General features: G+C 32.2%; 1 protein-coding gene across 3 annotated transcripts in view; it reads right to left on the reverse strand.

Annotated features, from left to right (window-relative positions):
* Positions 1-2016: 2016 nt before the first annotated feature.
* LOC124368725 (chromosome-associated kinesin KIF4A-like) overlaps positions 2017-18429 on the reverse strand; it is a 45439-nt gene continuing 29026 nt past the window's right edge. For 2 of the 3 annotated variants that reach the window (XM_046826040.1, XM_046826041.1), the window contains exons 11-18: positions 17422-17528; positions 16521-16595; positions 14589-14765; positions 12898-13071; positions 11304-11447; positions 9621-9758; positions 8714-8861; positions 2017-6192 (exon numbers count right to left, since the gene is read on the reverse strand). In XM_046826040.1, coding sequence (XP_046681996.1) covers positions 6059-6192; positions 8714-8861; positions 9621-9758; positions 11304-11447; positions 12898-13071; positions 14589-14765; positions 16521-16595; positions 17422-17528 — 1097 coding nt within the window. In that variant the 3' untranslated portion in view covers positions 2017-6058. The remainder of the gene's footprint in view (positions 6193-8713; positions 8862-9620; positions 9759-11303; positions 11448-12897; positions 13072-14588; positions 14766-16520; positions 16596-17421; positions 17529-18429) is intronic. The other variant, XM_046826042.1, reaches the window with a different exon arrangement.

Raw genomic sequence — 18429 nt, forward strand, 5'->3', positions numbered from 1 at the left:
TAAATACAGATTTATTTAATTACAGTATCAAAGAAAATTTTTAGTTTTTTTCTTTACGATCAACTTTAAATTTCTTAAATTGGATGCATGCACATCTTTATAGACCAACTGTAGATGCCACAACTGCAGTCTACCTGTTTCTATTTCAGGAAAATATCATACTTCCTGCATATTGTAGCACTGCCGCTAAAATAGCTACCCATTTGGAAAGTACCACTCTACCCATTAAATACTACTCTATTTAATATACAAACAAATGTGCTACTAAGTAACATTAAATCCCCAGCAGGGATCACTTCTGGCTGGTTTATACCTACCAGTTGAACCCACCACTGGGCACAGCAAAAACCGATGTGCCACTTCAATCTGGGCAACCTTATGGATGTCCAGTAGTGGCACATCACTAACCGCAAATGTTGAGATTCTGGGGTTCATGGGCAATTCGATAAGTCTAGTCTACTGTGGAAGATGACTGTTGGAGTTGGTGGGGTTTGTTCCCTTACCTCAGAGGTTCTTGCTAGCCTCAACAAGGGTGTGCCACCCCCTGCCTGCTTCGATCGGAGAGGCTGGTTCAAAGCTGGCCTTCCCTTCTTCCAGCGAGACATTACTTAAAGATGTAGTGCCCTAATTCTTCCTCATGGATCTCGATAGGAGGCGGCCCCTACTTCCTAACCTTACCCATCCTGAATATCCTGTCACTCCGGAAGCAGCGCAAAGGTTCTTACAGGACTAAGTGCAATTTATAAGCTTCTTGTCCTAAGAGAAAAAAAAAAAAACAGTAGCAGTCGTGGGACTGCCGATAGAAGTGAAAACGGAACTATTAAGTTGAGAGTAATTAACAATACGTTATAGTAGCAGTACATCTGTAATTGTAAATGTGACGCGTTTTTTAATTTTCCAATTTTAAAATCCACGAAAAAATATTATCAAATAACTCTTATCTAAGAAATCTATTTTACCACGGTAAGATAAATCTTATACCGTAATAATACTCATTTCATGATGAAGAGGTTAAATATTAAAAACATAATTAAAATAAATAATGCTAAATTTTAAATACAAATATTCATACAAATATTAAAAATGTTTTAAAAATATATTCGTTGTTTTCATTATTCATTTATCTGTATAAAAATATTAATAATGTTTCATACTCACTTTTGAACTTCCCACGTGGTCAATTTAACTTTACTTACGGATAAAGTATATAATTGCAATAACAATTAAACCCACAATATTTTTAAAACTAATAAATTAGTTAAATTAACTTGGTTATTTCGTAAAGGTATTTTTATTGCACAATAAACTAATTTATTGAGTTAATACGGTATCAGTGAGCCAATGCGCCAACTACAGTTCCGGCAGAAACGTTCACTCATCACTTCATACGCTACTACAGGCTAAACTAAACTTCCAATAAAAAAAATGATAAATTACAAAAAAAATATTCATCTATTTTCACACAACTTTCTCGCTAACAAATTTTGTCTGACCAAAAAATAAAAAAAATCCTCGCTTACTACTTTTTTCTTGTCATTGTAAACGCTATGTAAAATGTAAACAATAATCAAAATTATTTCGAAATTTTTTTAATATGTAAAAATGTAACCAATAGATTGCCAATATTAAGAGCTTTAATTTGACGCATCTTACAGAATTGTACGACATTGGCTTCACTTTTTAAATCGCGAGAGGAAGCCGTAAAGGTCACTGATTTTCGCAGTCTGTTTTCATACTCCGCCGGGACAGTTTTAAACACAGCGAGACTGACTTTTTCATGCAGGTTAGTAGTCCGCGGCCAAGTCTACGGTTAAAAAACACAGCGAGACTGACTTTTTCATGCAGGTTAGTATCATTAGCATGTCAGTGACGCGAACCGAGGATTTTACCCTCTACCAAAACGCTCAACACGCCTAAAGAAGTTTTCACTTAAAAAAAAAAAGAAAAAAGTTACATTAAAACCTTTTTAGAGCAGTGGAGGATAATTCACATGTGAAATATTTAATACACATTCCATTCAAAACAGAACACATTTATTCTGTGGAAAAAATACACACATGTACATGTATATAACATATTGACATATTTATAAAATAAGTGTTATATATTAACATATTTATAAAATAAGTAATATATACATTCGGCTTATTAATCCCCTGACTGACAACTGTCACACCCACGGCAGACAGGAGGCTCCTGTACTGGCAACAACGCACAAACAGCATTCAACAGACGTTTGAGTTAGTTTTCATCCGATTCTTAAATTTGTTTTTTATTTTTTACACCGTAGTTATGATGAACATTTTTGTGCAAATGACTGTGACAAGCTGATCAGATTATTGCTAAACACTTCATAAATAATATTACATATTATTACGTAAGATATAATGTATATTATATTCTTCAAAAGTAATGATGGCATTGCAAAATAGTTCATTTATTCCCTGTATAATTCAAATAGATAATACTAGTTACATGTAATGATACATTTCATATACGGTTGCGTTGTTAATTTAATTTAAAATTAAATTTTGCAATGTACATCCTCAATTTTATATGTAAGTTTTGATCAGCTGGTGTGCAATTCTGCTTTTTTACAATATTTTGAAATTACATAAACCTTTCATATGTATATAAAGTGATGATACAAACTAAACAAACAACAAAAAATCAATCTGACTGTTATTACTTCTTGTAAACAATAATCTAGTAAGTCATGTATTGGTTGGTAATTTTTGTGTTAAATCAAAGTTTTATAAGGGGTTAACAATAGCATGTCAGTACAGGATCTAATTCTATCAGTTGGAGGATTAAAAATGTTGCACACTTTTGCATAAAAGTGAACACAATTTGTGAGGTTTAAATAGGCCTCAGTTTATTGTCTGTTAAACCTATCAGTCTTTAAATAAATTAACTAATTAAAACAATTAATGGTTAACATAATACTTCACTCAGGGTTGTGCAAATATTAAATCCCCCCTCCAAACAAAATCCTTTGGAAGAATTTTTTACTAAACATATCAAGAACACAATAAAACACAGAACATAAAAAGGTTTCACCAAGTTCCCTGGCCACAAACAACAAAAAGTAATTCAAACAACATTGAAAACAAGAGTGAAATAAAAAAATTGTATTGACGCTTCCTCCTACACAAAAAACTCCTCTATCCCACACTTCCACTGACTGTGTATGTACAACCTTAACAATAACACATTGACAACATCTGTAATTGAAGTAGGTGTATCAGATCACACAGCCCAATAAACCACAGCACAGTTTAAAATACATAACAATCCCTCCACCAGTTTTCATCAAAGACAGTTGACAAAAGGAAACATCGCTACACAGTGACAAATATTCCACAAAACCTCTGAAGTATGGACGATATTAGGGCTCTAATGGAAAATGAAGACTGGAATGATTTCTACAACTCTTAAAATGATGATGATGCATATAACAGCTTCTTACCAATGCTGACAAAGGCCATGGATGCTGCTTCAGCAGTGGTGAGGACAAAATCTAAAATAAAGTAAAAAAGGCAATATATTTATGCCGGGTGAATAAAAGCAAGGATACCTCATATATTAAGCTTTTAACAACCTAACCTAGGAACACCAAACTCAGTATATCTCTGTAGGATACAAAACTGCACTTTTTGATTAGTATCACAAGATTGCTCCTGCCCCCAAAATACAAAATTGTGGGCCCAAACTAAAGCTTTCAAATGTAAACCAATGTACACATTGTTTTAAAGCTTTTTATGAGCTCAACATTTTTAAATGTAAAGGCCCATTAAGTGAGAGAACAGTGGCAACTTGAGCTTTCTATCTCAACCCATTACAAAATGGCAGCTCATTAAAATTAATGAAGTTAGAAGCATGTATGGATCCTGCTCAAATGCACACTTTATCAAATATCAAGTGTGCAGTGTCAGTACTGTGATGCACTTTTACTGTAAATTTAAAGACTGTTATAAAACCCATCTTAGTTAACTTTTGACAGAAGTAGACTTCTCGACCTACATATGAATGTGTATTTTCTTGATCGTGGAAACAAGGCAAAATCAACTATCAGACAAAAACGACTAAGATTGCCATGAATATACACTATTTGACATATTTTCTTACTCAACATTGGAGTCTGAATTTATAATTCACTCGAACCAGAAGTGCTCATACACGTGCAAAGCCTTCGAAATTCTGTGCAAAGCCCCGGGTAACTGCTAGTTCTGTATAAGAAATGGGACCTTTACCATACAAGATGAAATCAAATATTTAGTTGACTTCTTGAGGTTGCGTGATTCAATCAAAGGCTGAATTTGAAGCTGACACCATTCAATGCTAACACTAAAATAAGACTAGAGGCAACTTCCATTCACAGAATTGGTGCTATAAAGCCAGACATCACTTCAAAGCACTAATAACAAATATAGGAAAGTCATACAAGCAGACAACAGGATATTCGCCCTACAACAAGGACAAGCAGATCTGTAAATAAGGTCTATTTTTCTGTACCACTCTTCTCACTAACTTAATATCTGTACATAACTAAAAACTTTGTTCTTTATAATTTATTTTTTCTTTACATACATGATAAATCAAACTAAATTACGCAACTTTTTGAAATTCCACTATTACACTGACAATGTATGTAAACATGTATTCAATGCCCCTAAATATCTGAAAAAGTTCAGTAATGAACTTTACCTTGTATTGAATTATACAGAGTGAATAAAAAGTATGGATATCCTTTACAACAGCACCTTGAAAAACCTCTCAGTATACTTCAGTGGGGTACAGAACTGCACTTTTCAGTTAGTATCACAAGATTGCCCCTGCCCCCAAATACCGAATATCGGACCCAACCGAAAAATTTAAAATGTAATCTCCCGTCAAGTTAAATCGTTTTAAAAGTCTTTATAAAAGAAAATTAACAGTGAAACTTAGAGAGGCTATCTCAAGCCAGTACAAAATGGAGGCTAATTCAAATTTAAAATATTTTAATTGGAAAATAATGAACATCAATATTCATTCTTTAACGGTAAGCAAAACCCACAATATGTCCGTGCTTTTTACTCACCCTGTATTATAAATCTGTATTTGCATTAGGCTTGAAATTTCAAATAAACCCCTTACACTAAACACTAATTGTAAACAGTTTAAAACAAACATACTGTACCAATTAAATTGCTAATACTAAACAACCAACAAATATCTTCAAACATTTGGCACTCCAGTAACAGCAACGGTAAAATGATCCAAATATAACTTTCACACGCCATCAAATTCTATTAGCCATGAACATAGCCGATACCTTATATGGCTACACAGTAAATTGGGAATACGTTCACTAAAGTATAAACAATATTATACAATACAATTACTTAAGCTATTTATTTTTATTTGAGATAAACTTTAGGTTTTTCAAAAAAAATCACACTTTGAGTCTAAATAGGAAATCAAATACCTATTTTAGTGGTTTAAAACGAGTCTTTTGCGTACTTCCATTGATTTCAATTTGATTCAATACATATTTCCAGATTTGCACAACCCTACAAACTAATTACTAGATGCATGGGTACTTGACAGTTATAGTCTTTTTTAAGAAGTAGAGTAATCCGATACTCGTGTCGAATGGTAATAATTACTTGTGTAAAGTATCTGTCTAAAAGTATTATTTGTAAACGTGATGGTAAGATCAGGAAAATACTAAAAACTTCAGTGGGTTTACTGATATATCATTCAATAATGAAGTGACTGATTTTTGTTGACTGGTTTAATTTAGTTTATTTATTTGATCCATTACCTCTGTAAAATTATCTGCCATTATGGTTCTGACCTCCAATTACAATTTGCTCAGTTTATTTTTATTCTTTTTTTTATTTTATAACTCTTTACATAGTTTTAAAGTTCCAACAGTTACTACACAAACGTTATATATGATTTGATTGTTACAATGTGCCCATTTAATGTTACAATTTAATTTGCTACAAATCTTGACTAGATTTCAATGAAGATTGTCCTGTTTTTACACGCCTATCAAAAATATGAATGGCATTTAGTGCTTGGAAGTCTTTTTTTCTATGATCAACTTCCTTGGCGTATACGTGACTTTTGTCGGTGGTACGGGTTTCGCCTGAAGCTTGTGCAGATTCTGTTGTGGTATTGTCACGGGCCCGCCACCAGCTGCTCCTGTTGACAAGATAATTTTATATAGTCAAAATATTGCACACAAATTCAATCTGAAAATGATAAAGTTCAAGTAATACACACACACACACACACACATATTTATATATATATATATATATATATATATATATATATATATTTGCCAGAATTTCCAGTGTCACCAGTTGCTTTTAAAGGTTTCAAATAGTGGTTGCTTTTAGTGGTTTCTCCGCTGTTCAAAAACTGTTTTGAAAAACCGTATTTGGAACTGTTTTCTCAGACTTTGTAAATGGTATTGCAGAAACAAAACCGGTCTAAAACCGTGTATGTAATCAAATTGAAGAAATTAAAAATTCAATAATAAATCAAGTACTGTTATTTATAATTTCTAAATAGTTTTTTGGTTAACTACAACGATGGATAGCTAAATGTCAAAGTTCTTTTTAAAGCTTAAAAAAATGTGCTTGTATCTGGGATAATTAATGACGAGCAATTAGATATAATCAACCAATTAATAATCATTTATCTGGTGATAACCAAGAAATTAAAATCATATTAATCCTCTCCTCCACCCCTACCCCTCAAAACACCTTAACCCTTTGAGTGCCACAGCGTCGCTAATTTTGACGGTAAGAAAAGTGCATAAAGTGCCAGTGTCGCCAATTTTGACGTTTCGTATTTCGATAATATTTTATATAGTACAAGATTATTTTGGCCAAATAATAAGACGGCTGTATTCAATAGGTTCCAAACTATCAATAAATTCGAGTTTTATGTTGTTTCTCTACTATTTTATCTGTGAAACTTATGTTGTTTGGGTACTTATCAAGAAGCCACTATTTTTGGACGAGTTTTCCTTATCGGGGACAAAATAAATTACAGTATTAAAAACAACTGACTTTATTTAACCTATATTGGAATTTACAAGTTATTACGACAATCAATTAAATAAAAAAAACTATAAGAACAACGTTTCATTATTCGAAAATGTCAGGCCATTCTTGTGTCTATTTGGAGACGATTTGGAGATAGGAAGTATGACTCATCGAGTATTTTTCGATTCATTATGGAAAGAAGGAAGTATAATGAAGTTTATTTTGATCTCTGATAAGGAAAACTCGTCCAAAAATAGTGGGCTGTGATAAGTACCTGTACGATGATTCTGTCTTCCAGTCACGCGACTTAGCGGACGAGTACCGTGTTGCGTAACGGCCTTCCTTGTTGTTTATGTGCTGATAACCAAGCATTTGAGTAAATACAATATAAAATAATAACTTATACAGTATTTTACTGTATTTCTTTACAAACGTAATGTATGATTTGAGTTGTGTTCAAGCGAAAAACGTGAATTTTCAGTGTAAATATTATTAGGGTTATTATTTAGTAAATGTAAACTTTTATGTAAATATGTTAGCAAGTATTTGTTTCTAAATTTACTAATCATATTTATTTGTGTTTGTATTAATGTTTTATTAGATTTATTGGGAAAACTACATCATTACTAAGTAATTTCTAAACTCTGACAAATGAAGTACAGTTTATATAAAATGTCGGTACCCGGGCAGCATTTTGTTTAATACATATAATGCCATGTTTTTTAAAATTCTAGAATAAGATATTACACATGGATTTTATTTAGAAACATATGGCCTTTATCATGGTATAATTTAAAAAAAATCTTAAAAATACCGTATAAACACAAATTAGGTCGAAACTTAACTTTTTTATACAAAAGTAAACAACTATTTTTATAAATACTGAAAGTTTTCTATTTTTTATAAATCAAATTTTATTTTTAAACGATATGTATCATATTCTGCATTTAATAAGAAAAAAAACAACAACAAAATGGTGGAAATCTGTTTGGTAGTTATTTTACAACAGCTTTTTTCCCAAAAGCTTACAAATATGCGAAAAACAGTGTGGCACTTTATGCATATGCCTTCGGAAAATACCCGTGGCACTCAAAGGGTTAAGCCACATAGACAGGGATCTAACAGCAGTAATTTATTTCATGTTGATCAAATTACAACGCTGTATTTCTCTCCTTTTTAGTGGTGTCTAGGAAAAATACGTGATAAGTTTTGCATCTTGCTCCATTGACAGTAACATACACATTTACCTAAACCTCACAGCCCTAACTTACATTTTTTATAATACTGTCACAACATGAAGCATCGAAAAACTTAACAACGATTACCTACTAACAGTGATAACTACTTTTTTCAAGCAGACTTATTATAATTGAAAGAACACAGAGTTGCCCTATGTTTTCTATCACAGTTGTGTCAAACGTGTCATAATATGACCATGAGAGGGTTAAACTACTTGAAGGACTTTAAAGTGCTTGAGAGATTTGTGAAACGAAGAATAATAATTATGGCAATAGACAAAATATTTTTTTGTCATAATACTATACGCAAAACTATGATACATAAGCGTTTAATAATTGTTTAGAAGAGTGTCAAAAAATGACTCATCACGAGCAAATTGAAACAACTCTCTCCTCCAGGTAAACCATATACAGTCTCGGACAACGTACCTTCCTGGAGAGCTAGGTGTGTGGGTGGGACAGGGTGATTGGTGCTAGGCTGCAGCATCATCGCCTTGGATGTGGTTTGCTGTTCCCTCATCTCCTGCAGTGCCTGGCACAGCGCAGATATTTTCAACTCATTGAGATCCAGTTTCCTCTGTGGACAGACAGACCGTTTTTAAAACATGGAGTAGGTACGGTCATTAAAATAGTAAAAGAACTTTACGCGTGGCACAAATTTCTCATTAATATATTTTCTTGTCTTTTTTTGAAAATTAATTTCTATCCGACAGAAAAATGGATCTTCATTGTATAAAATGTTTAATATAAAACACTTGAAAATAAAGTTGGTTTTATTTACAACGAATTTCCTCTACACCTAACTCCTTGAAAGAGTCCATAGTCCAGTTCTTACAGGTATTATAGGTAGTTGCAGCAGTAATTATTGACAATTTTATAAACAAGAACAAGGAAAAATCAGATATGAGTATGAAACATAACTCAGATAAAGGTATGTGAATTATAACTTATGGAAATGACACTATTTCAAACTATTTAAAACCCCCCCCCCCCCCCCCCCCACAAAGGCAAGCAGTTTTATTACAGAACACTTTTTGTTACTATAAAACATAATGATATGTATACTTAAATGGAAAGTAAAAGTGTAAAGAATAAATTTTGTTTTTGAAATATTCAAAAATGTGTAAAATTGTAACAATTAAACATTTTGTTTTGCACACCATTAAAAAGTAATAGTTATTTTCATTTACAACAATAACATTTGCTACTATTATTACTTTTTACTAATTTTCTATCAGATTCACTGATTTTCAATGTACAACATAAGTAAAACATAAAAGTACAAACATATACCTGTAGTAAAGCAATAACAATACACTTAATACAAAATACTCACGTCCAGTTCTGTTATTAGCCCTTCTAGAGTCTTCCCACTCTCGCGGAGGTCTATTACTTTGGTGAACAGTCGGAAAATGAGGTGTCTCATCTCACTTATGGACAGTTTTGTCAACTCGTCCACGACCAGCTTCCCCACCTAAATTGAATTTGTTGTTATAAAACTATTTTTGACAATGAACTAAATACTTATAACAGTAATTGTTCAGATCAAGTTATTCTTACTATAGACCAGTTATGTCAATGTAGACAGAAACAGTTTCACTGGAAGCTCAACTGCCTGATACAAATCTAACTAATGTCTGCATGGTTCTGACTGGTTTTACTTCTATCGCTTGCCTTGAATTCCTCCCCTTATCCAAGCATTTCCCTTTCTTTAATACAGAAAGGGAAATGCTGTCAATAGATGTTTAATCTATTTTTATGATCCTAATCATAAAAGAATTACAAAGTATAACTTGTATGCACATATTTTCCATAATACTTATAACTTGTATACCTGGAAATCAAGGGTTTTAAGGCTATCAGAAATATTTACTGAGCCGAAATGTACACAATAAAGTATTCATAGAATTACTTATGTAGTTTTAATAAATAAGATATAGTTTTGCTCAATATTTTCAACGTGGAGGCAGTAAAGTTAATAAAAGTAGGAAATCTTTGAGGAAAAATATGCACAAACAATTTCCAATCGCAACTGGTTTATCGCAAATGCCATACTTCCTTTCCATTTTATGTATATTTGACCACAGAAATGGACCTATGGTTAACTAATGCTATATCTCTGAACTTCGTTTCGCCTATTATGTCTGATGTTTGTTGCGTTAACTTTAGACAGGATGACCAAAGTTCCTCGCTCATCAGATGATGATATTGGGATGATTCTTAGTGCTCTTTTTTTAAGAGTGAAGGTATCAGATTTAAATGACAAGCAGTACCTGGTGTATCAAAGGCTTTTGAGAGTCTGTGTGGGGAAGTTTATAGCAACAGTGAAGAGATGCAGTATTTCCATAAAGGAAAATCAATAGAACGAGAAAGTCTTGTAGCATAGTTTTATTCTAGGAGTAATTAGAAAACAATTTGTGATTTTTACCTAAATAAGATATACCCTCGAAAATAATTATTGGAGAGGATAATCTGATTTACTCATCTACTGTAGAACCATTGACAATACATTTAAATAAATGATAGCTCGACAAAATATCCAGACGGTGATTATTCACCAAAACATATGAATTGTAAATAGTTTTGTACAGATTTGAAAATCACTTCATAGCAAGCAATCTATTTTTAAACCTGCCATTGGAGATCCAAAGTCCTCATGAGGAAAGGTTATGGGAAATGGCCAAATATATTAAAATTGTAGTTATTACGGCTTCAAAGGGTGCGAGTGGGCTGCACGACATGGTAGCACTTTGTATGAAGTATAAAAAAAAACTACACAAAATATAAAAGATAATCATTATAATATATATGTAGCCCTCCTTGACATCTGATTTAATAGTTATGTTCTGCGCATTAATTGATTAGGAAATCTCAAAGTGCTCTATTGTACACCTTGTATCTTTTTTCATTCTTATCACAATAGCAAAACTTTACAGCAGAGTTAAACGAGAAAGTTAGGAATTGTTCCTTCACAGAACACTCTCAAATACAATGACAAAGTCCTAATCAGTAATCTTACCTTGGTGTTAGATGAGAAGTTAGATGTAGGTATCTTCTTCTTTATCAGTACATTGTTAATGTGCTCAATGCACATGTCGAAAGACTCGATGATCTCATCACACATTAGATGATCTCTAAGTTCCACTTCAGTAGACGTTTTATCCTGGAGATTCAAAACAATAAAACAAATTACACCTTTTACCAAAGATTCGTTAAATTTTCTTCCTAGGTTCCTGAGTCTACAAGGTATGGTTAGACAATCTGTGTTTGAATCACTCGAGCAAAGAACACAATAAGGCTGAGAGCTATTAGTAACGTCCTGTTACCTGCCTTCCACCTCTTCTACTGGAGTTTTGCCTCACTAGCTCACTCAGTTCACCAATGATAGTTGAAAATAGTTAATAACTGTATAACTTGTTAGGAATCCCAAGTCTTTGGAAAGAGATAATCAATTTAAAATTTCTGTGGAAAGATCTAAAATGTGTTATGCTTTAATTAATTCACATATTGCTTATGGTATAGTCATTTGTGAGGCTACTACAGCAGTTAAATTAAACAAATTTCTGGTTAAACAAAAAAAGCCATTAGAATCATTACAAATTTAAAGAAAAACAATTCAGTCAAACATATTTTTAGAGAGTTATAAATTTCTAACGCAGTACAATATTTATATTTTTTAAGCAATAAATTATATTACAAGCTATAGTAATCATATTTTAACTGAGAGAAAGCATCATTATAAAACGTGTTTTAATATAGCTAATTAATATCATAATATAATATCATATAGGAAACAGTTTTTTTTTTAATAATTTACAAAGTGGATTGAAAAGTCAGTACAGTACAAAAGGTTTCAGAAATAAACTGTAAGAGTACTTTATTAAGTAAACCTCTGTTTCAAGAATTTCAGGAATTTTTTGAAAAAGATGATTAGTTTAGTTGATTAGAATATAGAAGTCATTTGAAAGATATGAAATTATATTGAAATAAAATAAATGAAAATGGGATATTATTGGAATTAATGTATAGATTTGAATATAGCTTATTCTAAATATTTGGTTTAATGCATTTATACTGTATGTTGAATAATTATTTTATTGATAAAAATTTTTCTTGATATTTCATGGTTTTTATTTTATTGATTGATTTAATTATATTTTTTTGACTCTATTCAATGTACATCTTGTGCATGTTTTTGAATAAAGAATTTAAGAATATGAATATGAGTACAACATAAGCCTCAGCAGTATTGAAAAAATTGTGTAATTTTTGCTGTGTACGCATTTAGTAATTCTTGTTGCTTCAGTGGGCCTCCAAGTAGCTTACAATATAAATAATATAAGTTTAGGCTGGAGCATAGGTCTTCAGTTTTAATAACCTTCTTCTCCCCTGTAGCTTTGAGCTCTATTGTGAACAGTCATTTTGTTAAGGTTAATTAAATAAATAATAAGGGGAGAACTATGTTCACGTTTAAACTGTCAATATACGGTTAATTTTACAATTGGTACACCCTAGATGTAATGTGTTATTGCTATTTACAAGGTAAACTCTATTAATACATTAGATTAGCATGCTCTCATGTTCGCACTGCCATGTGTTTACTTAGTGCTTACTTTGACTTTACTGTCCAGCTGACTCTTCAATCGGCTGAACTGATGCCGGGCTTTACGATGCTGCCTAACCCTATGGCAAAAAGGGACAAGAAGTTCATTTGGCTCCGACGTTACGATATCCAAGTCCATAATGTCTTCAATCAAATCCAAGAAGTAAGTTAGACCTTCCACAGCCTGGAAACACGTTAGGGATAGGTTTATCTTAACAAATCAGAAAATACCACAAAATCCACTACATCTAATAAAAAGCCTAAAATAACAATCATTAAATCATTCATTAAAGCTTTCAGACATACAAGTATTATTTTAATTTTATTATTAAGTGGAAATTATTAACCAAGCAGTAGTATAATGTAAAAACTACTTATGGTTTTTTGCACTTTTTTGGTTATGTTGTGGAATTGGGAGGTCATTTGATTTAATATGAATTCAAGATTGTTGACTCAAATTAACATTATGCGTTTTACCTATATGTAACTGATAGTGATTTGTTTGTAACTTCTATTCTAAGTAGCTTATTATTTTATACAGTTACTCACATTTTGTGTTATTACATGTTTCTTATAATAAAATTTGTAATAAACTTCTTGAAAAGAGGAAAACGGTTTTATGTGATGTACAATTTACCTTCTGCCTCTTCTTTCCACATTTGTGTGGCCTTTTTTTTGTGAATCAAATCTATATTTGGTTTTGAAGTTATAAATGTGAATTTTATTATAAAACCAACATTTCTTGGTAAAAATTCATGAACTTTTGGAGTGTGGTTGAAGCTTTAATAAAAAAGAAAATAAAGTATTTCACAATGTATTATTGTTTATTTTTATGTTAGATTGCAAACACCACACATATTTAAAACATAACAAATTTTATTCAAAAATGTATTTATGTTATTTACAGCGCAAAACATTTTACTTGTATAATCATTTCAATAAACAAAAAAAAAGAACAAAACATTTCTAATAATAAAAAAGACATATTTCTCAAAACCCTCTGCAGTTATTCACTGCAACAAAAAAATTTCTAAAAATCCTAAAAATAATGGAAGTGAGCAGTTTTTATAAAAATAAAAATTATTTTACCCGGGTTAAAAAGGTGAAAACTCTTCTTCATGGAGTGTATTCTTTTGAATGTCTGTACGACAAAGTAGAGGAATATCTTTCCAGTTTGGTAAAGGTCCTTAGTTATTATTAATACAGGAATCTGTATCAAATTCAAAATCAAGACCAAAATTTAGTACCAGAATCAAATATTTCTGGTATCGGCCCAGTCCTACTACAAATGGTGGTAAAATATCTTAAGAATCGGATTGATTATTTATTATTCTGATTTCTTAGTAACAAAAATCACAGGAATCAGAAACAAAAATTTTTGGAATAGGTCAACCACTAATACACGAAACTTTTCTGGTGCTCCAATTAGGTAAATTTTGCTAGTTTTTTCCAAAAAAGCATTTCCCAATCTGTTAATCAAACTCAGCACCACTATACTCACTACTTTGCTCATCACAAACAATAAAAATCATGTTCTGTTGTTATGATTCACAGTGTAATTTACAGTAAACGTCAGTGTGTGAAACCTAACAAGTCCTCTTGTGATGCAACAGACATGCTTCAACCCTCCACCCCTCTTGTAAATTGCACCAAATAAAAAAGAACACGTAACACAAATGCACTAGTGTTGACACAAATTACCTGAAACATGTCCTTGCTTTTTTCCGCTCTTAAAACTTTGACTTCCTGTGAAATGGTTGTGTCCTTCACGTCATTAGCTTCTTTTCGCCACCTCACCCACGTTTCCCTGACCTTCCTCACCCTCGTCTCCTCGTTCTCTAACCACTTTTCTATGTTCTTCTCATTGATGGGCGTTTTCTGAAACAACAACACATTTTCAGGATGATTTTAATTATTAGTTGTAAAGTTTCTGTTTATTTCTTTACACAAAAAAGCCCATACAATTTGTACATAATAATATCTTGTAAAATATTTCACTTTAGTAGTGGAATCTGGTTAAACAGTTCTTTTTATTAATTTCTTTTAATCTATTAGCTAAAGCACAGTACAGTCTTGCTGGGGTGTTCAGGCAGACTGTTTAACTAGGAAATACATAATGTATATATCTTCAGAGTTTTGCGAGACAAATTCAATGATAAGTTAAAAGTTCAATTTTGACGATGCTAGCAAAAATGTCAGCCACTTTAAATTTCTATTGAACACTAAAAAATTGTTATCAATTTTGAGTGAGGTTTTCTTTTAAACTGTATTTACAAATCTTCAAGAACACTTTAACAAAACTTGCATATATATGTTTACTAGAAAAACCCTATTGATGAAAATCATCAGTAAGAATAAAGCAACAATCAATCAAGATTCAGAGCTTAAAAACCAATGTAAAATTATATCTCTTACAATAAGTTTGATGTCTACCTTAAATGATAGTACTAATTCAATAGACAAGTATAAAAATACAACAAGGTATAAGTAAGCCACACCACATGTCATAACAGGCTTAACAAAGATTGCATGCAAAATTTCAAATCTACAGCTCATTTTATGTGTCCTGCGAACAGATAAACAGACAAAAAAAGTCATACAAAAAAGAAATTGATATGAAAATGATGCATCATAGAACTAATTCTTGTACAAATGAAGTTTCATGCAAAATTGAATCTACATATAAAATCTTTCTCAGCATATTTTGCCACGTGGTAACTTCAGATTTTTGTTCATTAAATTGCGTTTCATACAAGTGTTTAAATAAAAAGGCACTCTAAATTGTGTTGTATGTGTTGGGATAGTTAGGTTACATGTGTTAATACGCCACATGTTTGAATCTCATAGGGGTGTATTGAGTTTGTTTATAGATTTATTTATTCTGTTATTTTCTCATTGCCATCTTAAGGACAGACATAAGAAATGAAATTTTCCCAGCCCCATTAGTGATAGGCTTCGCTAAACTTAGCCAAAAACAGCAACAATATGAAAATATATAGTAGACCCCTATTATCCTGCCTAATGTGATGGATGACAAGCCAAAGTAGATAACCCACACTCAATATCACGAGACTGAATCAAGTCGTATTGCAAAACGCTATTACTAAATAATATAGATTGGTTTTACTTCTTTCACTCTAGTTGGTGTCAGTAACACTGCACTCTAATCTAAAGAAAACCTTACTCTAGCATCACACAAACATCAGGGGTTGCAACCTTCACAGAAAAGATTCATACTATGATGACTGGTGTGATTGGAAGACTGTTGGTTGGCAGCAAACATGTACTGCAACCTAAAATTTTGCAACCTAATGCTTGCAAAATTTCCTTTCGCTAGCCACACAGCCGGGTGTGTCAACTACTATACAATCGTATGATCGCAATGACAGCCTGGCAGCTGCCACCAGTCAGATCAATAACATCGGTTTACGCTTACTCACCACACCAAATGCATCGGAATAAGCCTGATCAGTAACATCATGTAGTGCTTATTCGTTCCATTCTAATTTATATAATGTACAATCGCACCGGACTGAGCTGCATAATCTACAATCTAATGTCCAGATATCAGGAGGCCAAACAACCATAGGTCTACTGTATTGCTATTTCAATGGTCTACAACACCTCACTCACCTCAGCCTGGATTTTTGGATCCTCGACTAACGGTTGACATTTGTTGTAATTTTCTTTGGGGCTCGATTTTGTGAGCTAAAATCAACAAACATGTCAATGCCATCATACACTTTATGAATAACATAGTTTGTGTAATACTGAAAACGCCTATTTCAAGATGGGTCCTTCAAGCATATACCATTTCAATTTAAACGTTATGCGAGTTTCAATAGGCTGTTATAGACATATTGCATTTTTACGAGTTTTTTTACACCACAAATTGGTAAAAGTGATCTTCACTAAGTAAAGGTGATAGATGTATCACAACTAGTGGTATAGAAGTAGGTGATGGATGCATTTCATCTTCAGAGAACAACGTATGGGCAATTCAGTTTTTTTACATATGAAGAGAGAAAGGCCAGATATAATTTCCTCTTCAATTGATTCAGAAAATATGGCCAATTTTTTTACTTCATCTGTTCATTCAACAAAAGTTTCTTACTAAACACAACTTTATCTGCTTCCATATCAATTACCAATTTTATCAATTGAAAGCAGCCAATTACCCAATAAAGTTACAACAGGTTTAGCGTCTGCAAAATTTCACCTTCTACACCTATTGTGGCTCAGATTTTCTATAGTTTTACACACGTCCTAAAATTTTTACCCCAGTCACAGACTTGGATGTGATGTCTTATCCACAAACTATGTACTTATTCCAGTAAAGATTCCATTGGACTTGACAACTATGAGCATAAAAACATGACAATATCTTTTACAATTGCCGGTATAAAAATTGAATGTGTGTATATTTCTCAGATTCAGACACTTCCACTCGTTCAAAGAAATTCTGCTTCGTTAATAAATAGAAAACCTTTCAAAATTATTAATGTAAAAATAAAACACTTAGAATAAATTTTACCTGAACATTTGTAGGATTGGCAGACACGAAATCTCTCAGTGGTTGTGCACTTTTTGCTTCATTCTCACGCTGAGCCTCATTCATAGGTGGCATAGAGGACAGTCCTCCTGTAAAGTAATATGTTCTACATGCACATTTTGGAATTGTCCAATAAACAGTCCTCCTGTAAAGTAATATGTTCTACATACACATTTTGGAATTGTCCAATAACTTAAGTGTTAAGACAAAACTAATTTCAATATGCCACACTGCTTTGTTAATGCTTAGATATACTTATATTTGCTCTAGATTTTGCATTTGTTCATAGACAATATTAATTTGATAATGATTAAGATTGATAATTTTCTGGAAGAATACATAGATAGCTGTGAAAGTGCTCACACTATGTACTGACTGTGAAGTTGAGAGGATTCTTTAACCTTATTTCACTCAGCAAATATAAAACATTGTGTCCAAACAAGGTCTCTGGTGTGTTAACCCTTATAACGTCAGTATATCTTTTCACGACTTCCAGCAAACGGCACAATATTAAAAAAAAAAAAAAATTAAATGTGTAAAGTTCATTTTTATTTTTACTTTCTATAATTATGGTAAGTATAAAAAAGTAAAAATTATAAAGTCACTGTACTCAGGATCGTCAATGTTACATGTTATTTATCACTAATAATGAACACGGTACTTTGGAATTATACCGACCACACCCAGACATAAATCGTTATTTGACATTTTGCTTCTACTGATTACTAGATTAGCGTAGAACAATATTTCGTCAATATAAAACAGGAATTGTCTTATCGCAAACCCCTCCCCATCCTCAGACAGAGGTCAAAGTCGAGCGGTCTAGTAGATAACATGATTGCAGAGTCTCGCCGCCCGTTCAGCTGGTGCGTCGCTTTGTTGTACTTCCGTGTTTTACCTCTACATTTCTCCAAACACAAAAATTCAATAAAAACAAACATGATCAAACTAAAACTAAACTCTTTATTGAAAAAACACTCAAAACTTGTT

The sequence above is a fragment of the Homalodisca vitripennis genome, chromosome X (assembly GCF_021130785.1).
Source record: "Homalodisca vitripennis isolate AUS2020 chromosome X, UT_GWSS_2.1, whole genome shotgun sequence".
Lineage (NCBI taxonomy): Eukaryota > Metazoa > Arthropoda > Insecta > Hemiptera > Cicadellidae > Homalodisca > Homalodisca vitripennis.